Source organism: Bombus vancouverensis, chromosome 11 (assembly GCF_051014615.1).
Source record: "Bombus vancouverensis nearcticus chromosome 11, iyBomVanc1_principal, whole genome shotgun sequence".
NCBI lineage: Eukaryota > Metazoa > Arthropoda > Insecta > Hymenoptera > Apidae > Bombus > Bombus vancouverensis.
In genome coordinates, this window is record NC_134921.1 from 12740895 (window position 1) to 12766504 (window position 25610).

The 25610-nt window shown below is 38.7% G+C and overlaps 2 protein-coding genes across 7 annotated transcripts in view; one reads left to right on the forward strand and one right to left on the reverse strand.

Annotated features, from left to right (window-relative positions):
• Window positions 1-209: 209 nt before the first annotated feature.
• On the reverse strand, window positions 210-9311 carry LOC117154762 (potassium voltage-gated channel protein Shaw). Its single transcript, XM_033330018.2, has 7 exons — window positions 9104-9311; window positions 7154-7548; window positions 5708-6160; window positions 3281-3568; window positions 2450-2659; window positions 1065-1247; window positions 210-483 (listed from the first exon to the last, which is right to left on the reverse strand). The coding sequence occupies exons 2-7, from the start codon at window positions 7448-7450 to the stop codon at window positions 244-246; spliced, it is 1671 nt and encodes a 556-aa protein (XP_033185909.1). The 5' UTR covers window positions 7451-7548; window positions 9104-9311; the 3' UTR covers window positions 210-243.
• Window positions 9312-10086: 775 nt separating this feature from the next.
• Window positions 10087-25610, forward strand: part of LOC117154663 (uncharacterized) — a 62903-nt gene continuing 47379 nt past the window's right edge. For 3 of the 6 annotated variants that reach the window (XM_033329838.2, XM_033329839.2, XM_033329840.2), the window contains exon 1: window positions 11945-15482. In XM_033329838.2, coding sequence (XP_033185729.1) covers window positions 15315-15482 — 168 coding nt within the window. In that variant the 5' untranslated portion in view covers window positions 11945-15314. The other 3 variants (XM_076622584.1, XM_076622582.1, XM_076622583.1) reach the window with 3 other exon arrangements.

The window sequence follows — 25610 nt, forward strand, 5'->3', positions numbered from 1 at the left end:
CAACGCGATTGATCAATCACCAATTCGGTAAATAGGTCGGTTATTCGAAGATGTGACTGTGCCATCTTTAGAATTGCGAATCTGTCACTTTAGTCAAACGGTTCTAATTCTGACGAGGTTTTCTGATGAGATCATTGATTCTACGCGAATAATCTGATTTACGAGACAGCGTGTCACTCGTATTTAATAGGAAAATAAATAGAGGAGAGTAATTAAATCGAATTTATTTATGCGCATTAACTGTTACATCGTTTCCAACGTGTCTGGCACAATGATGTAAGTATGAGGTATATCTTTGGAGGTTCCTGTAAACCAACTTGCCTTTTTGCCCTCCTCCCTTTGATACGTATCATACGTAGCCCCATCAACTGCTGTGCCATTTTTCACGGGATTGGTGGTGGCAAGGTGAGGAGAATCCACTCTGTCAGAATTTATGGTTCCCGTGACGGTGGATTCTTGCGGCAAATTTATCACGATATTAGGCTGTGTAAGAGGAAATACCAACAAAAAAGCATGAACAAGTTGCTTTGAAAGTGTAATTAGTACACACATTGTTATTAATATATTTGTGTTCAATGTAGGCGGTCTTTACACGGTACTCTTGCATTTTGCATTTTGCATTTTGTTTCCTTTGCGAAACACGCTCAGACAGTTCCTAGCGAGGGCTGCTTTCAGCATCTGGCTGGTTTCTCATAAATTGTAAAAGGAAACCTCCTTTTCCCTCACCGGAACGTCTAATGCGTTAAAATCTTGTTGCAGCTTTATTTATTAACTGCACGGCATATGAATCGTGTCGGAACGGGGTTTGTATTACCTCGTTGCACCTTTACGAGCATTCAGGTTCCTCAATATGCAAATCAAATGGACGCGAACGTAGAGTGTCTCGTTATTCATTAACGACAGTTCTCCGGTGCATCGAGGATTATGTAATTCAATTTTATACAGTAATTAAGGCAGCCGGTATTCTTTTAATTGGTCTATCGTTTATAAAATTTATCGATTTACTGGTTACTGACAGAATGACATCACTGCACACCTCAAATTATCAACGCATAGCACATTACCTGCAGATTGAAAACATTTTCCAACCCTATGGTTGCTGGTCTCCGTCTCAGTGACCTGGACGAGGTATTGGAAATAAGTTGAGATTGAATATCGTTGGCATCTTGGTAACTCAAACATCTCGATCGTCTTGGCACTTCCGCTGGTAGCACTCTTCGCCTTTGTTTCGGTAACTTGCTTCGAGCCTGTAACAATTTTTACGTTATTTCATTAGTTTTTGCAATTTTTGCTTTATTTTTGCTCTAAATTCGTCTAAAGAGATTCTATCAAGATCGACGACCCAACACGACTGTGATCTCTTCTTGTTAGAATTACTTTGCAAATTATTTCAATGAGACTCATGTTCGTTTCGTCGATACGTTCTTCCTCCTTCGTGTTTTCATTACTCTCCCGCCAGTATCCTCGAATATGCTTCGTCGAAATGAAAAGATGTACGAAGCGGCCGAAATAAAGGTCGTGCAATCTCGAAACGTTTAATTTTCACGATGTTTTCCACAGAACTTTCCGAATGCTCGCCCTCACGGACGAAACTTTCGAGTTTCCTTAAACTCGCGGGTTTTCAAGTAGCGAATGCTGGCCTAATCTTGACAGAGATAAAACGTTTAATACGGAACTTCTTAGACAGGTAACGGTACGATGTATAGACTCGCGAGTTCGCCAACATCGAACTTAAAATATTCCGTTGTCGATTAATTGAATGGCGGCGTCAATGCGGTGTATATCGAGTGCGCGTATCCGCGTTGCTCTAATGGCGGCATAAAAAATTGACACCGGGGCGAAACTTCTTCGCCGGATAGAAAGTTTCAAATTGGCTAGCGAAAAGTGCAAAAGTTTGCATGTTACTAGGCTGAATGGACTCCCGCTTCCGTGTTCTCGGTGAACGCGTTATTCAGCGTACAGGAACTGGTCCCCGAGCCAAGGCAAGTTAATCCGATGAAAAAAGGAAAATCTTCGCGCGTTACCTTCGCGTCAACTTCCTGTCTCGTTGAAAGAAACTGTGTCTGACACGAGGTTTATTAAATATGACTTGGGCAAAAGTTACTCAGGCTTAAAGCAAAAGAATTTTATGCTTGGGGCACGAATTTGTAGAAAATAAGGGATTTAATTAACATTAATTTAATGAAATTTGATTCGTAGCTTCAGGTTTTAAGTAGCTTAATTTGAATAATCTTCAACGTGAGAATATTAAAAGAGGAAAAGTTTAGGAAGAGCGATGTCTCGCGTTGTGTCAGTGAGTACTGGTGAGCCTTCCATATATTTATTTTATTTTCCCATTCCATTTTTCTATCTGTCCTGAAATAGCGCAGTATAAATTCGTGCATATATATGTATAACGTATTCCAAAGGAGAAAGAAGAGATCTAAGCTTTTGAAAATGTGCTACGAACCTGCGTATGGGAATAAAACATGGAGAAGTTGCTGACGATAACAGGAACTGGAAGAGCGATAGCTAGAACGCCCGCAATAGCGCACAATCCCCCGATGAACATTCCGGGAAAGGTTTTTGGTGTCATATCGCCGTAACCAACTGTCGTCATGGTCACCAAGGCCCACCAGAGACCGTGCGGTATGCTGTCGAAGTCGTTATGCGGGTTTTCCTATCAGTCAAACGAGATGTATGAACGATCGTTTTAAGGTTTGTGCTTTCGAATAGGAACATTTAGGTTTCAAAAGGAAGAAAGGACCGCTTCTAAACATGAAGATATTGTTCCGTATATTCGCGAAACGATAATGCATCGTATTTGGCATTTGACAGTAAAGTAACGAGTTACTACAAGTACAATATACATCGGTATGTTGCTGTTACTGTCAAAGATAAATGAAAAATAATGCCTGTATGGAGAACCCAACGAGAACTTGTTTTATATTCGCTCGAATTCCTACAAAACTATATCCCACGAACAAAGATTTACACGCGGTCTTAATCCTCTTCTCAAATTAACTTGTTCAAAGAAGTAATCAAGGAATTCGAACTGAAACGTTTGCACGTAGTGAAAGTTTCAATATCGATCGTGCTCGGAGATCAAAGCTTCTCCCGAGCGAAACTTGTTCGTAGTACTTTAATATTTGAACTCCTTTTCCAATTATTACGTTCCGATCGTCCAACTTACACAACCTGGAAATCTTGCACCTGGTATACTCTCGGAAAGCAAGTGTAAGCACTTTTCGAGAAGTGCACTTTCGAGATGCCAATTCTCCTTTTTGTCCAATCAACTTACTTGAAGACGTTCTGCGTAGAAGATGAGACTGGCGAAGACGACGATGCCTAGAACGAGGAAGAATACCAGCAACGCCAATTCCTTGGCTGACGCCTTGAACGTATGGATCAGAATCCTAAGTCCTGGGGAGTGTCTCGTCAGCTTGAAGAGCCGCAGGACTCGAGCTATCGACAGAATCTCGAGATACAGGCTGGACTTGGTAAGGAACTCCGTGTAAAAGCTCAACGTAGCGGTTAAGTCTATCGCGTTCACTGGTGACACGGCGAATCTCTTGAAGCTTGGGCTTACCTGTAATTAAGTCGATCAATGAATCAGACCTTATATGTCAGATCGTGCTACAACATTGAAAATCTTGTTAATTTCTATCTCGATGCCAATCAAATAAATAGACACGAGTTTCCTTCTATTCGAAAATCTGCTTCTTCCAACGATCAGATAGATTCCGAGGGCTCCACTGTAGATTGTAAATGAGAATTCAATAATTGCGCTATTGATCACTGCGGAGCGTATGGTTTATGCAGGATTTCGCGTAGAAGTGAAAAATCCTCGGTACTTTGTCCACATCGTTGGTATTTTTCGCACGTTCCCAACCGTTCCTCGCCGAAAAAAATCAATACACGAAATCCGTATTCCGGCTTTCAAACATCACGCGAAATATAAATTACACGGAATGATCTTTCGCGAGTCGCGTGCAACGTCATTAAATCTCCTTCTAATATTCGTTTGGATTTTTAAAAGCAACGACTTGCTCCGCTGGAAGCTATTACTCTGCGACTAATCAAGGTCTAGATGAAATTATGATGTGACAGTTTAAAAGCAAACGTGACATTTCATTTTAGTTCTTGGTAGAAATAAATGGTTTTTAAATTTCGTGGCAGTGGATGTTATTCGGCGTACGGTGAAACCGGGCAGGTTATAATTTCCTTGAATTTATACGTGTTTCAACGTGTTGGAAAGTACAGTAGTAAATACAGATACCCAATAAATCAAATAGTACTTTTATAATGTTTTATACACGAGCAAAAACGAGTCCTGGATAAAGGGATAATTAACGAATGATTTGTTACGTTGTTTAGTTGGAAGCAGTAAATCATTTCTAGTCTGGGATTTTTGCTGATTTACTTCCATAAAAATTGTTGTATCTATTAAGACACGGAGAAACAAAATCAGGAAGTCAGAGATCCAACTGGTTTTTCCGGTATTGATATATCTTGAAAAAAAAAGTACAATTGTAAGCTTAACATAACACGTATTCGAGACAGTCGTTAAGTTAATTGAACGTCGATCTAAAACTTCTCAAATATCGATTACAAGTTTTCGCGATCGATTACACGTTCTTCGACCGTAATATCATGCCTTGTGTTGTTTCTAACAATAATTCTTTTCTCGCAAGTGTTTTCTTTCGCCGTTAATTCGTTATTTGCGGCAATTCACATTTAAGGCGGTTTATCAAGAAATAGTCGAGGTCGTCTGGTACGTTAATTTATCTGTGTTAGCAAGCTAACCCGAACTAGTTTGCACCGAATTGAATTTGTTTACCGCACGTAGCACGCGCAAAAACGTGCTTTGTTCTAATGTTGTACCATTGTGTTTCACTGGTGAACCACTTTTGCTCCTGTCACTCACGTGCACTTGAAAGGGACGTAATTACATCGCGGGGTTACTTCGTTATTCACTCCTTCTTAGCTTATATAAAATGCAATAACAATGAAAGGTTGTACGATAATTACACTAAACAACCACGTTTTATTTGGATATTCTACGTCCTTTAAACACAACTCGAAACTGTTAAAAACTGTCTATCAAAATTTTTAACGGAAATATTTTAATTCCAATTTCCTCGTTTCAAGTACGGTTTTGTGTAATTGCATCTCATATGATATAAACATGCATGAAACTAGGGCAATTAATTGATTTTAACGAGGCGTAGAGCTTCACGTGCAAAATACTGCATTAATGATAATTTTATGTCATTTAATGTATATGGTGTCGTAGCAAGATATGTAATATAATTAACCAAATGGTTCTCTGTAAAGCGTTCGATATTTGCTGATAAATGTAATAAAATGCCCACAGCACACCTTTATAATTACAACATTTTTTCTCGCTTTTCACTTGTAGATTACGTTGCAGTTTAGTTGGAAATAATCCTCTACGTTATACGTTATACACATACGTGTGTATGATCGTGTATAGAATGATTGATTGCTCGATCTTTACCTTTTTCGCCTCCTGCGGCACATTTAATCATTCGATAAATATTTATTTAAAAAAAACTGCATAAAATAAGAGAGAAAACGTTATCTATTGATTGTCGATGAAATGAAATTCCAAGGGTTTAACTGGAGGAAAGAGGTGTAGCTTCGAGCTGTCGAATACCATAATTAGCCAGCTATCGTAACAACGATAGGACAATTTTCTACGTACCAAGCAGCGAAGAGTAATCTCCAAAGTAAACCAAGCGTTGCACGTATGTTCAAGGTAAAAGAGCACCGGATAAGAATCGACGTGATCCACGTATCCGCTGGATTCGAAATGCAGCGATTCACCGTTCCGTTGATTGTTTCTCGATTGTTTCGTCATCGTGTGACTCTTGAGGCAGAAGCAGAGAACCGAGAGGCAGATGAAAAGTATCGACATACAGGCTATGCACTTGGCCGCGGTAGAGGAATACGGCTCGTCGAACAGAGCCCAGATCCTTGGCCGTAGTTTTTGCCATTTTGTCAAGGTCCCTCTGTTGTATTCCTCCTCGTAACCGAAAAGTCGCGCGATCTCCTCGTCGCTTAATTTCTCACCCTCTATGTCCAGCTTGTCGAGAATTGCCAGCGTTGCTTGGGTGTCCCTGTGCACGCTGTAGGTGCTCCAACAACACGGTTCCACCTGAAATGTATGCGTAATTGGAAATTATACGCGTCGGCGATGATTAGAACTTGGCTAATTGCAGATCACGTAACTATAATAGATAGAGATCGTATTCCAGCTACATATCAAATAATTTCTTGGTCGTGATAAATTTTTGTGTTATCGCCGAGAGATTATCAATTATAATATAACGCTGCCTTAATTAGCGTGAGCGGATTTTCGTGAGATCCTCCAGGAGAAAAAAGGATCAGACGAAGACGAAAAGGTTAATTGATATTGATTACGTCATTAATTAACCAAGAAAGCGCAACGAACGAATAGAAGACCCAGTTTCTACCGTTATCTGTGTTTCACGTTTGCTACACAATTATATTTTACGAATGGTAAATTAGACGATACAAACAGCGTAGAAGAGCTGTGTATTTCGTTTTTCAAGAAATAAAAATACTCGCTAGAGCACGTTAGACAAATAATCGATAATTTGGAAACAAATTTGTCGTGTGTCTGGCAATTGGCCGCAACTTAAGCGTATAATCGATCAGAACCGAAAATCAAACGCTGGATGTTTGTGCAATAGAAACTGTCGTCGGACAAACGTTTCTAACCCGGTGACTCGATAGCAGGCCCGTGATTTCTGCGTTTTGAAAGAGACATTTCCTGCGATATCAAAGCATATTTGTGTCCGCGCTGCTAGTCTGGAAAATGAACAGGCAACCAATGTTAATTATGCAGAATCGTTAAACGTTATGAAATAATGCAGTTGCGTTTCGAATCGAATAAACGGTCGGAATAAACGATCGAGTAAACGTTCAAATCTTTTGATCGTGGTATTCGTGTCTCGTTAGAATTTTCGTTTTAGAGTAAATGTTCAAACAAATATAGCGAGTCACCTATTCTTGTTTCTGTTATCTGCTGACTTCTTTTTCCTGATTCAGCGTAACCAGAGTAATCACGTAGGATTTTACATAAAACGAAGTCGTTTCGCGGTTGAAATAAAAGGTAATTGCAAACCTGATTAGAGTCCAGTCCCCAGAAGTCGAGTTCCTCCTCGAAAAGCGGACCACAAACGTCTGTCGGGTAATGAAGCTTTCCGGTACGATAGTAATTCAACACCTGGGCAAAAACGCCCGGATGGCGATCGTAAAAGTATTCGTTCAAAATAGGATCGTAATTGACCAGGGCTTCCGTTAAACGTGACAACCTAGTAGCTGGTATTTTCTTCAGAGTAGACTTGTAGGTTTCGTGTCGTACACCGCCGACGTTCAGGATCACCCGGTCGTTCCATCTGCCGTCATCTAGCTTTCTCATCCTTCTGGATTTCCACGGTTCGCATGGTAGAAGGAAAAGCTCGAATGATAACTCAGGCTTCCGGACGGCATTGATATCAGACGCCGAAATGGTAAGAGCTATCAAATAAAAATTTATCGTATTGGTAAAGGAAATAGCTGGACAATTTTCGTTTTTCTTTCCTCTTTTCTATCTTTTTGTTCTTTCTTTTTGTCTTTATTTTCTCACTGCTATGTATACAGTTGCGGTGGAATTTGTGGACGCAAAGAGACGTTATGTAATACAAATTGAATAGAAACGAATTTTACGTAATAAGATACTTTCCTAAAAGGAAGTGAATTTTACATAATCTTGATAATGTATATTTTGTCTGAGATACAAGATGAGGTTTTATCTTCCTTTTTCGATGTGATGTAATGTAATACTGTTTCACTACTGTTACGTAGTGGTTCTTTTGTCAAGGAAATTGTGAAAGAAGCTTGTTTACGGAAAAATTAAATTAAGGTAGCTGATATAGGATAAGAAATAGCGATGGAATAGACTTCCAATGCAATTTTTTAAGGTATGACTTTTGGGATATCGGCACAAATAGGTTCGTCCGTAAAAATGATCCAACGTAAAATTCAATTTGACGCAAGTGTACGTAATAAATTTCAAAGATGCTTTCTCTTACAAAGTCTCGCTAAAATGTTAACAAAATTTGCCGATATTCCCTCAGTTTATGGTACATAATATTACGACGTAAGAAACGTGGTTATTTCGTCTATCAATATTATTAACCATATGAAGCTGATACATTGCAAACAATCGATAAATTTTGCAAATACTTCATTCTTTGCTTTGCACACTGTGCAAACACACACCGGACACATATACAAAACGCAATGTACGCATCTACCTGTACATCGAAGAAGATGGCATAGACGTATGCATATTTTCGTATTTTATTGCTTGTTAGCAGACGTAGGATCAATATTTTCATATTCCTATAGAAGTCGAGGATGTTGGCAAGGCAATCAATATGTACTTTGCGTTATTAAATTTACGACGATGAGAAGGGATAGGTTTTCAAATGCAGCGTCGCGCAATTACGCTCGCCGTGACCACTGATTACTCGACATCTAGTTTTCTATTATATATAATCTACGCGAAAGAAGACCGAAGTGAGTATTACAACACCCTTGGGAAGGATTGGCCGTCGGGAAAAACTGATTGGAAAATAGGTTGGAAATAAGAACCGTTCCAGGGGGAAATACGAGCCGCCCGTCAACTGTGCAATTTGAACGAAGCCACGTTCAGTCAAACGTAAAATCCGTACATCTTCTTAATGGTTTTTCTGTAGACTCGAAGGAATTTTAATTTTGACTTTTCCTTTCAGTATTTTGTCACTGAATTTTGTAATTGTATGTTAATGATGCGAGTTTATAGTATGCTGTGTTACAGTATAGCGTTAGTTAGCTTTTAGGAAATTCGATGCGCTTTACATGCGGTGTCAAAAATATATCGGGACTTAAACACACACGATCACCACACTTTATACTCGATCAGATCGATAATAGGTATCTAGTAAAATTATCGTTTCCACGCATTAAGCACAAACACACAAGCATTATGGCAAATATACAATGCTCCCACTGAATTTATTTTAATAAAAGATAAAATAATAATCCTCACCAATTATATACTACGCATCCGTTAATCATATTTTTATAACGATTTAAATAATACGAACAATCTTATATCCTATATCAATCTACAGTCTATAAGAGAGATCAAAAAATTATTCACACTTCAAGTTTTTTTACAACTGAAAGTCACATAGGATCAGAACGATCCACTGGCGGAGAAAACGTCGATCGTTTCACCGCAGTCGATCGAAGAACTCGAGTTTCACGCAGAAGAATAACCCACGAAGCAAACGCGATTTCTCGTTCTATAAATTCGACACTGTTTATTTGCGTGGCCAGTCGCGAACCTTCAAGTTCCATCGACACGTGAACCGACGAGACTGTTCCATTTTAGAAACGAACTGAAAAATATTTATTTTCAAAATGTCGTTCATTCGTGTGAAAATCAACTAAGTGATAACCATTAAATTCTTCGGTATGTCGAATGTAAACGTATTTGATCTAGTTCGATATATTATACGATTAATGTGTAAATTGTATTCATAAGGGTGTACGCTTTTATGGAGTGACGATAAGCAGAGTTTTACAAGAAGGAGATGAAAGAGCAAGATAGAAACCATGAAAGGTGTAATATAAACTAATGAAAGATCAAAGTGTTCTGTGGTATACAGTAGTCTACTAGTATTTCAGTGCTGTCTCCGTAATTTATTTTTCGTGAGACACATCTAATGTAACTGAGTTTAAGGATTTACGAAACTCTAATATAACATATATATTGTATAAATATCATATCACACACACATATATATATTATTATATTATTATATAACTAATTTTAGTAATTTAATTTAGTAATAGTAAATATATACTCTAGATTTTATCTTCCAGTTATCACTGGTTTTACAATTTTTACCATATACCACTGCATAAGTATTTCGAATTTCGCGCGAGAATTTGATTGGAAGCGGCGCTGTTGCGCGTCGACCAATCAGGAATCAACTAAGCGATGCTACGTCGCGGGACTTCATTCTACAGTCGAAAATTGTGGCGTCGATATGTACCTCTCCGCTTCAACCGCGTCACCTTAACTACGTCGTATTTCCACCGCTATCCTGTTCCTATTATACGCTACTATTAGGTTAGTTTAATTAATACGCATTTGTTTAACGATTTATTCGACATTATTGTTCCGAAACTCATTAGTTTTTCGAACTTTTGTTGGTTCACTTTTTGTCGATCGACCGTTCGATTCGCTTATTGTCTCATTTTGATGTAACCGGTTTTAATTTTACAGATTTATGTCAAATATTTGGTTCTCTCTTGCACAGATAGCTGCTTGATCACTAAAACGAATTCGAAAGAACAGAAATTTATGGACGCCATGATAATTAATGGATAATTCGATGGCTGTCAAGCGGATTTGGTGTTCGATTCGCTGTAGTAAATGCAGAAGAAGTATGTATACGTTTATATTGTTTCTTTGTTGAACCATGCGTAATAAGCATTTGATGTACAATTGTTACATGTCACGGAGATAAGTAATTCGTATTAAATAATTGATTTGACATACAAATCGAGTAGTTCAGCGAAACAGATTCTTAATAGATTCTTAAATTTTTGCTTGTAATATCGAAGTATCTTTTTTTTTGTACCTTACTCATATTTTAAAGGAAAATTTAGTTTTAGTTTTAACTACTACTAATGCTGTATTATAACAATGCTTTATTGCAATGGTTCTAATTCAAACTCGTCTGTAATTCAAATCACTACACTCCCTCTGCGGTTGAATATGATTCCTATGTTGTCCATAGCAAATCGCAGAGGGCGTAAGAAGCACGTCGAATTTTTTCCAAGTCGGTATTTCAGAACGTGACACACAGAGCGTTATTTAATGTCACCACTGACGTGTCACGTTTATTCTATCGTTAACATTAGGAGATACATACGTTGAGCGACATCTGTTATCAACCGTAGTTTTAAATCACGAAACGTCTGACCTCTATGCAGAAGACCCTGCACTACAAAAAGATTATCGGAGATCGTGAGACCGCTACTAACAACTGGACCAAAACAACGAAACGAGACGATGCATCTTCCGATGTCAAGAACAATTGTGAACACACGCGACCGGGTTGTTTACTCGCAGGCGCACAAAAACTAGGATAGAATATGGCCTGTCGGTTCGTTGAACGCTATGTATCACGCAAGCGAAAGCGCGATTCGGAAAAACGGATTGTTGAGAGAAATACAGCCATTACACGATTAAAAGTTATGGTCTTTGCGACGATGTCAATATCAATGACTAACTCGTTGCTCCACGATCTTTTTGGTAAGTTTGTAAATCTCCATTTGATTAATAAATTCACGAAGGCTTGATAATTAGAATCGGGCACACGCGATGAGTTTTTACTGTCAGTAAAGAGCATCGAAGAGCATCGAAGAGCTATCAAGAGCATTTAGGTGCTAAATTTTAGATCGTCTAATCTAACGGTTCGTATTGAATTTAATTTATCAGGATTTTGATTATAGTTATTTTGTAAAAATAGTAAAATAGTTTCTTTTTTTGATAGGCTTAGTACGCAGTCGTTTTCCGCGTGGGCGTCGTTGCCTCCGGATGCTGGATGACGTAAAACGCGATCCTTTCTTCTTCTTCGTTTTTTCCTCTTTTCTCTTTTTTTCTCCCCCTTCCCTCGTAATATCTTTCGACTGATACGGTTTTTTTTCCAGATTGGCAATCCGTCAGCTCGTAGGCGGCCCGTGATATGTACCTACTGTACTTTTTGTGGGGAAACGATGACGTTGATACGTTGTCGTTAGCGAGAAACTTTCCTTTCTTTGATGCAAGCCGAATCAATCGCGACGAACGATCGTTGTGTAGGTATATGTAGGTTTTGACACAAGTTGCCTTTACTCTTTCTTTGTCGTTCGTCGGATATTTGGAAAGGTTTCGTTTGGAGAATAGTAGTAGAAGAGAATTATTGTATAGATTTTTATGGGACGGCGGATGTTCGCTAGTCAAATGGTTTTTGCACTTCTGGCTCGTGTTTGTTGGGTCTGTCAGATATTATTGTCGCGTATAGTCCACGATAGCGCATCTTTTCTCTACTTTTTCTCTACTTTGATATGCGCAATTTGTCAATATAGACATTAGATGAATCGAAAGATTTATCATTTTCTTCCAGACAATTTTTATTCCATAGATTTCATTTATTATCACTGTGAATGTTATCTATAATAATACTGTATCCAATTAAATCATGATATTATGGATCTTCTGTTCCGCCTTCAAAATTTTGAGATTGTTAATTTGTCCCGCATATTTGAGTCTATATAATATGCATACCATGAAAGTGTATGTGTTATCTTGAATGCAAAACAGCGCGAACGTGTTAAGAAGCATACTATACTTGTTGGGGCAATCAATATCTCGTATAATTCCTTCATCAATCGGATTCTCGTTAATTTCACATTCCCCAAGAAAGTACCCGTTCCAATATTCCCTAATTACCCTATTACACATTGGAAACAGTCAACTAGGAAATAAGAATGGAATTAATTGTAATATTTGTACTCTGGAATCGAAATCAATTCAGATATAGAAGTTTCGCTTCATTACTTCGTATCACAATTCTTCGTTCTATTTTCTGTATTCTTTATATCTATTTTCTATAGAATGTAGCTCAATTTTTATGAAAATATTACCTGAAATGTTTAAAACACGTTGAAATTTAATACTCGATTTCCTTGATATCAGAAAAATGTCACTTGCATCCTGGTCACTTTGGTTGTAGTTGTCCCATGTCTCAGAATATCTAGAAAGCGTTCGAACCTATCTCGTCTAACTCCGAAATTATTTAAAAATATTGTTTCTACCTTATCCTCTTTGCTCGCGATGCGTTTAAAACTTTTCAATCGGGTTGAAATCTATGCACAGTATAGTTGATCTCGCGAATGCTTATTCCGAGAAAGTTCGCGTTCACGATAATTGCAGCGTGTACTCGAAGCATGATATCGACTCGCGCTCCATTTGCACCCTCTGTTAGATCAAGATGCTAGATGAGGCTTAAATACGCTCGGAACTTGCGAACCTTAGACTTTTCCCCCGAGCTTCTATCACTAACTGAAGACTACGAAAATGTTAGCAGCGTAAACGATTCGGGGTGTGTGAGCGCGAAAGAAAGGCAAACAGGCAATCGGAGAAGCCCGTGCTCGACTTCCACCCCTGTGAATCCGTCGGCGGGTAACGGCCATCGCGATACCCTGTCTCAATTTCTTCCATGCAACCACTGCCATCTCCGTCATCCATTCATCCCTTCCCTAATTCTGATACTCTCCCCTGGACGAACGTGGCGTTCACCCTCGCCGCGACGATCAGTCTTCAAGCTTTTATCTCTCTCTCTCTCTCTCTCTCTCGGTCTTTTCCGTTTCCTTTTCATCCCACGACCTTCGTCGAGAAGGAAGAAGCAACGAGTCGCCACGGGGTAAAATTCATCGTTATACAGTGGAATATTTGAGAGAATCGACCTGTCCGTACATATAGTTATGCAAAAGTTCTAGCGCATCCGCGATAGTGATCTCACAATGATTACCAATCATACTGTTGGGAAATATCTCCGCGTGACGTCGTTTAGAAATGAATTTTCAGATATTTCCTTCGCGTTTATTATACTTCACATATTTGTTGTTGGAATCGCTCGTCCGTTTTAATATTTACGCGGTTTAACGTTCGAGCGTATTAAATTTCCCATCTTCTGAAAATATTTTGATTAGGAAAAATTGATACAGGTGAAGGGATACGCGGAAGTTAGATAAGGAAATATCTGAAAACCTAATATGTATATTATATAAAAGAACGCGTATAAAAGCAAGTAATATTGAAAAAAAGTGGCAATAGCAAGGGGGCGATAGTGAATGATGAATAAAAATATAGCAACTTCATAGGTTAATGTTTTATTCATTTGTTTGAAGCAAAAGTAAATATGTACTTGATCAATTCTTTCTTATACGTACTTCAACGCTTTGTATATTTTTGTTCTATTTTTCAGCACGTTTTTATAGACTTTTTCGATATCTATACTATAATTCCGATAAAGTAATAATAATTTGGTTGAAACTGGATGCGAAGGTGGATAAAATTTTAAGCAAGGGAAACAATTTCCAAACTGATCGTGAGTCTCGCGTAACTCCGCACATGCCGTCACGTGTAATTGTACAATTTCCTTCTCAATCAATTCTTCGCACCCATATTCGAAAACCTATAAATTCTGACATCCGTTTAACCAGCAAACTCCTACGCTCTCTTCATCTCCGCAAATTGCAAAAATGAGCAGTGCAAAAGTACACTCTACGAAGAAGCCAATAAGGAAAACGAACGACAGCTAGTTGCGATTCTTTCGTATGTTTCTTAAACTTAAGAAATTTGAAGATATAGGAGCTGCGGCAGGCTTGAGAACTTCACCTTCCAGTTAACGTAAGTTGGAACGGATGAAGTTAGGAAAGAAGAAGTTCAAGAAGTCCATCTGCAACAGAGAAGAAAGCTTCGCGTCGGCCCGTAAAAATTACAAACGTTTACGTACAGAGATTAAAAGATTCTGCCGCTAAAGTAGTTAAATCTTCACGATATTCAGCAGGCCGAAACAAGCGGTGTAAAAGCGTAAACAAAAGATTAGACACGTCTACACGGGGATGGCCATCTTTCGTCACACAACGGAATTATTGATAACATTCACGCATCATTCATTAAACGAGGGAATGAAATTGTCTCCGGCCGACGTTACAGCCCGCCCCCGAACTCGCCACCGCTCGCGGTGAGACCTCTCTCGTCGACGGAGAATCTAGCCTAGTTTCGTGAACGTACCATGTTGGCGCTAGCGTCGGGCAAGGAGGCCGGGGTAGGTCGGCAAAACGAGACGATGTACGTTCGAGGGAGGGAACGGACCGTGGTGATAGTCGACGAGGACGCTGGGTGGTGAGTGCCACCGTTACGGGTCCTCCTCGGGTCCAACCGTCAGGACCAGGGACAATTTCTCGGTTCTCCTTCTGTTTGACACGCGTTTTGCCACCGTGAAACGGGGAAAACAACAAGAGAGAAAGGACAGATCGATAGAACCGGCGGTAGCGGGCGGCCAGTGTGCTTTTGCTTGCTCGCCTCTGCTTAGCCCTCGGTGCGTGCGTGCTTGCCTGCCTGCTTTCCTTTTCCTTGCGTGGATTTCGTTCCGTGGGCCAGCGAGGACCAAGCACACGGGGTGCGGCCAACGATGGTGAAAGCCCCGACCATGGGTCCCTCCGCCGGTCCCCAGGGGATCAGGAAGATTCACCCTGGCCCCGAAATCGCGATGAATCCGAGGAATCTGCCGACCGCGAACATCACTACACCTCCCAGCATCCGAACAGATGGCAAGACCACCTCAATATATCATTCTCAGGTATATTAACGTTTTGCGATTCCTTTCCTTGTTTTTTTTTCTTTTTTTTTTCTGACAGGATGCTTTTGATAATGTTCCGCGAACTGTTGAGCTGAACGATGTGCTGCTCGATTCGTTTGGTTTATTTGATTCTTGTTTCGATATCGATGTAAGTTAGGTTCTTTGATCGAAGCTTGTTTCGATCGTTTTCTGCTGTATCGCGACAGGAAGACAATTTGACCGAGTGTGGTGAATGGGTCGGGATTGCGACGGCAATTTCCCTTCGCGCTGAGAATCGTATCCCCGCCAATGCGTCTAGTGCGAATCTCCCTTTTTGTCGACTCAAATTTTCGGCTTTTTTCAATCGCGTTTCCAGCTGAGCTTGAACGCTGTTTTTCGTGGTCGTTGATTAAGAACAAATTGAGTTTCAAAGGAGAGTCGATCGTGTCGAATGTTTGTCTCCCTTTTCTCGGGTTTAATTACTGTCACGTTTCGATCTATAGAAGATTGTACGATATAATCCTTTAAGATCTATTTCCGTAGATTTACTTTTATCGTTGATTGGTGAATTCCGCGACTTAATGATTGCCAAGTTTACGAAAGTAAAGATTTTAAAGGACGATGCTTTTACTCCATTTATTCATTTACTTTCTTTACCTTTTATTTCTATTACTTTCATTCTTATCTTTTGCCGTATAGAATCGGTCTCTCTGTATAATCTTTTATTTCCTTTGTTATTATCAGCTGTACTCCCATCTCTCTGTTTTAGATTATTCGATCAGTAATTGTGAGTTTCAATTTATTAAACGATGAATATTTAAATTACACGCGTAATGATGGTTAACAGTCGATCGATTGTCACCCTCTTTTTTGCTTTGTCCTTTCTCTCACTGCGGTTAATGAACCAGGAGAGTTATTTTTGACAAATATTTGTCATAATTCTGCGATTATTAGGGCAGTATCAGAACTTTTTTCGTGTTTGTCTCGTTCAATTTTTCATGTTTACGTGTTTAATCAGTGTCGACTCTGGTTACGTCGTCATTAACTACGATGCTTTATTGCGGAGATAATTAGATCAGTCGAAGCCTATTAAGTAGCGAGCGTCTTTCAAACAGAGTAACAGCTGCCAGATGTTGTTTGAATCTTCAAAATTTCCCTCTAGAACTCAGCCAACTTTCATATATCTGGTGCTTTTCCGGATAACATTTTTAACTGTTTTCTAATTATCAAAATTTGCGGAATTTGACTTTCCTTTATTTGATTTATACGCATAATAATAATAATTTTATATATACTTATGTTGATATAAAAAAGATAAAAGTGGAATTAATTATTTTTTTATTAATTTAATATTTAATTCTAATAATTGTATTAGCTTTCCTATCGATGAATTACTCTGATTACATACACAATAATTTTTGAAAATTACAGGAAAATATCCTTTTTCAAAAAACTGTCGCGCTATGCGTTTTGACCGAAATTTACGTACCTACCGATAAAAATTCAAACTGCTAAAAATTTATCTCTTCGTTGCGATCAAACTCCATTTTTCGTATCGAAAATCCCTTTCCTTCTTTTTTTTTCCTTTTGTATTGTCCGATTCGATTTTTTAAACTTTCTGTGCTACTTCGAGTCCTATTTAACGCATCTTCGATATTTTTTCATCCGGCTGAATCTTTCAAACGTCCATTCAATTTCTTGCTCGGTGTCGAGCGTTGTAGCGCGATTTCGAAATTGCTCGATCTGAATTTCTCCGGAGCATTGCCTCCGCCGACCCTATTCCTTTATTTCTTGCAGAATCTCGTTTGATCTTTACAGCGACAACTCCTACCTCGTCGCTCTTCATTTCACACCTTTGTCGTCGTAACGTTTGCAATTCAATGATCGCCAGAGGCTTTCGATGTCGCAAATAAATTATTGTTAAATTCAGCGAAGAGATATTAGGTCGGGCCGGCGGGCTGTTCGAAAAACGTGCGGGCGGATTCATGAATGAATGGATGCCGCGATCCTTTCTAAGAAACTCGTAATCTTTTAAATCCATTGATTTATTCGACCTCTCGTTTCATACTCTTATTTCATTTTTTCTTCTTCTTCTTTTCATCGATGTAATTCAATATTATCGCCATCAAGCGGATCATAAACGAGCCAGTTTGCGCTTCTCTCGATGTTGCAATTTCCGCTTCGCAATTCACTCATCGATGACTATTAATCTGATTAATTCCTTGTATTTCCTTCTTTCGATCGATGTTGAAAATGCGAACGAACGTTGAGCGGAATTCGAAATGAGCGAGAAAAATAAAAAATTCTGTTAGATTGCCACGAAACGAGAATGCAACAATGATCTTTATTACGAGAAGAATTGAACTTGACGGTATGCAAATGTAATTTGTGCAAAATAAATTAAACGTTCGAGAGAATTACGGTAAAACAGGGTTAGCCATTTAAGATATTTAAATTATCGTCGTAATAGAATTTTAGGAAATTTAATTCCATTATGTTCTCTGTCAAATAGAATACAGCGTCGAAGATAATAAAATACCAGGGAATTAATTAAATCATGCTTTAAATATTCAACGCGTGGATTTCATTATAAAATCTTTAGTGAAAATGCAAGACAAGTTGAATAGCTTTCGACTCGTCCCACAACTAAACGAATAAGTTTTTAAAGAAACTAAACTTTCGCTATGATACATTTTCTTGTCCATGATAAGATCGAAAGATAGTACGGTGTAACAGTGTAACTTTAGGCAAATTTTAAATTGCGAATTAATCGCGTCATTTAAATATCCATCCACGTGTAATCAGGTCAATTACACGTAGATCAGGTAATTTATTCTTTCAAGTTACACTGTTTACGCTGTTATTTTATTTATAAATCTTTCGTACACCATAGATAAAAGTAATTTCGAGGACTACGGTACAACAAGCTTACGATAGCTTATCGTTATCATATTACGATAAATGTATGCATTTATGCAACAGTTATATAAATATTAGTACAGAACTGTGCGGTTATTTCTAATTACTAACCATTTACTATTACTATTACTATTACTATTACTACTATTTACTACTACTACTACTATTTACTATTTACTATTTACTATTACTATTACTATTACTATTACTATTACTATTACTATTACTACTATTTACTACTACTACTACTATTTACTATTTACTATTACTATTACTATTTACTATTACTAACTCGTTTCTGTAGCAATTAGACGGAAAGGAAAAATAGAATAAGATCGTACGTATATTTATTAGCCTTTATTCTCGAGAAGATCGATTTTCCGAATACGTGAAATACATGTGCTTGACTAAAATTCGGTTCAATGAATATCACTGGAAATATCTATTATGTTTCGACCTAATACCGTACGCATGTAGATGTAGCTACGTGTCACTAAAAATATTGTTCCCCTTGGTAAAAATACCGAGAGCCCCTTATAATTAGGGGAAGTATTATCCAAGCGCGCACAAAGAGTTGGAAATTCAAATTACGATAATAGCGTACTCGATACGCGTTCTTGATTCTCATCGATAATATTGTTAATGACCTCAAACTCTTGATGAATGTTATTTAGACTTTGAACGAATAAATAATCATCTATAGAGACCGTCATAGTACATCTTACTTATAGCAAAGGAACCTTCGAAGATAAATTTCATTAAAGATAATGAATCACAAACAAGATGCTTTATGTACCTGGCTTTTACGTTCACGAGGAACGACCTGTTTTCTGTCTGTATCACTTGCAAGTGGTCTATACATTAAACCGTGCATTCTCAAGATCAAGAGTGGAAATATTTATCCAGAAAGTTCATAACGCTGTCCAGACATTTTCAGCTGCAAGCTATCTCGATAACCAGAGTTCTGCTATACTACAATATATACACAGAGGCTGGAGAGTGTGAGAAACGATTAATTTGTCTCAGTTACTGTAACTACATACGCGATATTAGCTATCGAGAGCGTAAACGGTTTTGCTTTGTGCGATTAATTTTCCTAATTAATTTCTCACGATACTTAACTTTATTCTTCTTCTTTTTCGAACAGTTTTCTTTGTCCATAATTATCAGTAGAACGTTTTACATTTGTTAAACGTTAAATTTACCTGGTCGAAATGCTCAACCAATTCCAATTCGTCGTTAAATTACTTCGATTGCTATAGTCGTGTATCCTTTTATGCATTTAACATTTTCGATAAACAACGAAGCTTACTTCGATTATTTCCAAGAAAATCCAATAATATTGGATTTTTGATATCCGCAGGCTGTTTCTCGAAACCATTTCGACGTTCAATTGTGGAAAAAAATGTGAAATTTCGTTGAGCGTGCTGAAATTGTGGAAGCAGCTTAATGAAAACCGATGTGTGTGTGTGTATAAACGAATTCGGATTTCATTCGACAGCAGTTGAATTTATTCTTTTTTCTTTCTATATGTACAACACATAAAACTATCAATTCTACGTGTTTATCAACGATAAATTTGGTGTAACGTTTTAGGAGATTTTTCGAATTCGGAAGAAAGTGACGGAATATACGTAGCTTCTAAAACTATTGGAAAATATAAAAGGATAAAATCGAAAATTTCGTGAAAAATTATTTTTCAGTTTGAATCGCGCTTGGGGCATAGAGAAAATCATCTATTACCATTTAATTAAGATATATCCTGGTCGTAATGAGTCCTTCGAGCGACTTCCCAACAGATTCAAACGCGTTAAAAACCTCCGGTAAGTATTAATTGCAAGCAGGAATCTCGCAGTAGAGACGAGTCAAACCCGGTAGAGGATTGTTCGTTAATAAGGTCTGTGCGACCTCGATCGATAATTATCGCTGGAAATTCGATAAACAATGATACCGCGTAATTCACAAGGAATCTCTGGAAAGGCAGCCTTAAGGCGAGCCAACCATTGAAAGTGTCATAAAAGGCCTAGAAAGCGTAAGAACTCGAGTTAGCTTAAAGCCTTTAATTAATCGTGATTACTGCTCGAGGAGTTCTCGTTTCTTCTTTTCACCCCTGCCATCTGCCTTCGCCCACCTACTCTCTCTCTCTCTCTTTTCTCCTCCTCTTCCTTCTTTCTCTTTTTTCCCCCTTCCTTTCTCTTTGCCCACTCACCCCCCAACGAATAGGAAAGTGCATGACCTCAAATCGAAACTCGCAACTCATCCTCGTGTCATCCTCTCGTCTTTCGAATAAGTGCACGGTACGCCTCAATGATGCACTCGAAGACTCGTTTCCCGCCGATCGAATGTGGGTCAGTTTTATCGAGAGCGAGCGGCAGACGAACGTACGATAAAGTGTATGTGTTTGTGTGTGTGTGTGAGAGAGAGAGAGAGAGAGGTCTGTTCCATTTTCTCATCGAGGGTTCCTTTTTGTTGATCTTTTCACGCTCGAATTCCAATAAATGGAATTACGCGGCGAGGAATTTTCAGCATCTTCCGCGGATTAGAAAATTTCTCCGCCGCGAGATTATGCTCGGTATGGTTATAGAGAACATCGTTTATCGATGATATCTTCAGCGGTCGGATTTCAATAAAACGGTGTCGCTATCCGGGAACAGAATTTATCATCGATTCACTAATGAAACATCAGCAATGACTTTGCGTCGATTCCCACCACCATTCTATGTACTTGGAATTAGAAGAGTCGAAGATTTCTGCGATTTATTTATCGATACTTTTAAAACGAACGAGCATACATGCAAGCGGTCGATTCTGTTTATTCGTAAATTTTGCATAACAACGTTGTGCAGCGTAATTTCTCTAGCTGGGAAAATATTTATGCAGATTGAAATTGTCATGTCCTTTCTCACAGGTGAAATATTTTATAAAAGGCAAAGATTTACTGCGTCACATAACAGCACGTTGCTTTACTGTCACGAGGGGAAGTATATGTTCGCAAGATGTCGCGTGTTCTCGAGGACCATATGCGACGGGCACTCGTAACTTTTAAAATGTCCATTTATATAAACAGTTTTCCTCGCTTGACAACCTTCGTCGCGTAACTGCAAATCTAGAGTTTTGCGTGTATTTTTCTTCTGGACAGTTAAAAGATCGAGGAAACGTACGAAGAGAAATGTAGACATTTTTATCGCACTGTCTTCGGTCTTGTGAAAATCTGATATTATATGTATAGACAGACAGATGCAGCACAGCGTAAAATCATAATCGGCTGCATTAGTCTAATTCTTAAATGCTTCTTTAACGAAGTTTTCCGTCTCAGCTACGAAAAGAGCATCAAACTCGGGGAATACATTGAAACGAACTTATCACGTTTCTCTCGAACAATCTTCAAGCATAACCCTATTTATATTTCGTTATTTAATTAAAGGCAGTGAAATTTTAACACGCTGTGTATCGCATGGAAGCGTATAAGCGATTTCCAAAGATTTAAAAAATTCTGAATGAAAAATTCGTCTGAGAGATATGCGAAAGTAGCGTTCAGCGCGATATTGTTTTATTTCATTCTGAACTTTTCGACGAAAAAATGGGTCCCGTGATTTAGAAATCACGCGTGCCATATATTATCTATTGCAAAATGCGGCGCGTTTGTCGATAAAGAATTTCTTTGGTGTGCACGTAAGAACCTCACATCGCATTATCGATCTTCGTTAGGGAACATTTTTGTTCACCTTTTTGTGGTATAACAACAAAGAGAATTATTGGAGTAGAAGCACGGCGTCTGGTCTTTGTGAAACAAAAGCAAAGGAACGATTTTAAAGAGAATAATAAGTCCGTACGCTGTTTCCAACGAATGGAAACGACAAAAGCGATTTTGCCATTTTCGATTCTTAAACCAGTATCATATCCTTCCCTTCAAGGCGAAATAAGGACGGTTTTTCCCAGAAAGTAATTAACTGTACATGATTTTACAGTCGAAACGATAGTAACTTTTTCACCGGAAAACATTTTACGCCCGCACCACGAAATTTGTTTCATTGTATTTCGAGAGATGCTAGAGATATTATGACGCGCTGGTAACAAACGCACCTAAAATCGATTAACAATTCATTTACTTAAGACAACAGCATTTAGGATAATTACCGTGGAACCGTGCCAATTATTATGCAGAGAATAGAAGCTTAATAATTTATTCTTGCATAATCTTGTCTCAGCTAATTTCAACCATTTAAGATGTATTGTAAATTATATTGTTGCAATTAGTTAAAGAGTCGATCAAAACACGATTTTCAAGCGAAGATATAACGTGCCATGCTTTTGTATTTTCCACGAACTTGCCAAATCTTTACGTATAAAAAGAGGACTACAAAATTGAAAATAAGTCAAAGAACCGCAACAGTGTTAAATCCGAATGTATTTACCAGCAGACCAGTAGGTCCATTTTCGCGCCATCATTTTTCCCTCCTTATACTCCGCTATTTTCGAAAACCAAATTCTCTTTGAACGTTAATTTCATTCGATAATCGCTCGATAATTCGCGTATTAATCGCGCGGAATCTCCAGCTGGATGCATTATCAGCGTACGTCACCGGAAGGTGTGAATTTTTCACGCACCTAAAAACAGGCCAGGTTTCTGCAACGCGGGACCATTATCATCGCATGGTCGTTTGCCCGGAATATCGCGATCGTTATTTCGCGCGATATCGGTGCGCAGTTTTCACGGGTGTCGAAAATGAAAGATCGAGGCGTTGGTGTAATTGGAACGAACATGACCACTCGTATGTCCCACCCACCAAAGCAGAAACTCTTAATTAGTCCCTAACGATCAATTATCGTTTTTTCGACGCGTCTCGCGCGAAATGAAAATGTCCTGCGGAACGTGGCTGTCCGTGCGTACGCAATGGCATCGTATTGCAGCTGTGAAATACACATCGACATATACAGTATCTCGATTTTAATTTCCTGCATCGTGCCCTGGCTGTGTGGCTGTTTGTGTCATTTAGTTGTCGTTCCTCGATGTTCGTTGACGCAAGCGGATAACGTTGTCTCTGGTTTTAGAGTAGCTACACGGTATCTGAAAACTGAAATTTATGATAAATAGCCGATATCGTTTGTTCAGGAAAAATATTTATCGTTTATTTCCAATGATAATTTCACAGCTCGATATCTTTCGTTAAATCGAACGAATTAATCCGTGAGAAAGTTCGACAGCCTTTAGCTGCGTATTAATTCGTCGTATATCCTTTCCAACAATCTCGTTTCTCTTCATCTGACGAGCGCACGAGATAGTAAAGGAGCGCGGATTAAGAATTAACGCGAAGCTTCAATTTTGCATCGTATACTCGTAACATCTTCAGCTAAGGGGCCGCGCCGTCCTCATCTTCGTTGCCTCTTTTCTCTGTGCATTTTCGAGAAAATTGAATCCCGACACGGCGAACGTCATTGACTGAAAACGAACTTCTAGATCTCTCGTTCCGATTCTGTTAAAAGTCGTGCACCTAAACTACCATCAGAGATGACGTTCAACGCCAATTTCGCTCGAAGCAATTTCATTACACATTTTCAAAGGCATTGAAAAGCAATTTTTACGAATTACGTATAATCTTTTCCCATGAATTAATTACTCGCAAATCGTTCAAGTAACACATATCCCAAGTACAAATGCCGTTTTGCCTCGATAATTTCTTTTTTCGAATATTTGTTCGCCATTATTAGTACCAACCAGTTAATACGTGCGAAGTTCGTAAATGCAAAACAGTCTGCTGTCGTATTTAGCTCATTATGATCAGTTGCCCTATCGGAAATCGACAACAGAGACGGCATTAGACTTGCGTAATTTCTCTTGCCTTACTGTCGTCGCTTTTGTACCCTTTCTTGCACGGAATGTTCGGTACATACGAGCTGCATAATGTCGTGTTTCTTACAACAAAACGTTCTAAATTTACGTTTGCTGGGGAACCGGGGAATGCGGGAACCGGGAGTAAGGATCTATAGCACGTTTTGGTCAAAGTTGAGTCAACGGTAAAGTATCGTTCTACGGACGCTGTACATCATTTTAGTATATACAAGTTGTAGATATTTTAGTATATACAAGTTGTAGAGAGGCGACTTAATGTTAAACGCAAGAAACGCGTTAGACGCTTGAATCTTATAGAACAGCGTAGCTGAAAAACCGTTTTATCTCGAAATGCATTGAACGTACTTTTGCACTCTTATCGGTTACCATTCGACTTTACAAAAATTTGTATCCACGTTATAACATAAAACTTGTCGATTCGCTTCTCCCTTGCGATTCCTTAATTTTCATAAACTTTGCTCAAAATTTTATTGTTTCCAGGAACTCTAACTTCTTCATTCGATATAGAAGTTTCTTATCGGTCACCGTCCTCCTCAGTTCCTCCACTTCTGCCTTCTCCCGTTTCTCATTCGCTTTTTTTTCGCGCATTCTCATCCCGAGCTTCTTAAATGCACTTTCCGAACTGCCCTATTCCCCCGCAACCTTCCGAACTCTCAAACAATCCTAATGCCATTCGATAAGCACGAATCGTTGCTAGTTGCAAATTAAAGAAATTTGGAAAATGCCAGTTCAATTTATACGCGAAGTTTAGACGTAAGAAAATGTCAAAGATCGATTGTCGAAGTTCGGAAGAATTTTGTCTAAGATCTATCCGATCAAAGTAAAATCGCGAAGATTTCTTAAGTTGGGTTACAAAAAAAAATATTTCCTAAATGAAAGGTGTGCGATAGAAAACGAGAAAGAATATCGAGCTTATAATTCTTCTTTACAATTTAGTATCAAAACAAAGATGACGAAACTTACAAAACGACCTAATAAAATGACCATCTGCCCCGAGGTATCCTGTGTGTAGCCGTGTTCGTACATGCACCGACATTGAACGTGATAAGCAACGTTCTTTCGGCCCGCAATAATGGGACCTTTGTGACATTTGAACAAAGAGACTTTGAAGACGCTCGCGGCGAAGCGAATTTCCTTCGATCGACCATAAGCGGATACTGGAAAACCGCTGAGAAAATCCATTTTATCGCCCTACGTAGCCATTTTCGTGGTACGCCAACGCTCGCTATTTCTGTTTGGTGATTTTGTCCCGGTCGTTTAGCGTGGCAACGTTCGAGCAAAATGGAATCCATTGCATCGAATTTCGTCGTTCGAGTGGCAATCAACTTGTTAACCTTTGATCAATCGGTCCCTGGTAAACGCTACTGTTAATCTCGTTC

Excerpts from the sequence above, each read along its gene's own strand:
- LOC117154762 (XM_033330018.2), bottom strand. The coding sequence starts at position 7,450 with ATGAGAAAGCTAGATGACGGCAGATGGAACGACCGGGTGATCCTGAAC. Across the intron at positions 6,161-7,153 it reads GGGGACTGGACTCTAATCAG|GTGGAACCGTGTTGTTGGAG; the intron begins GTTTGCAATTAC and ends CATACATTTCAG. Across the intron at positions 484-1,064 it reads AAAATGTTTTCAATCTGCAG|CCTAATATCGTGATAAATTT; the intron begins GTAATGTGCTAT and ends CCTCTTACACAG.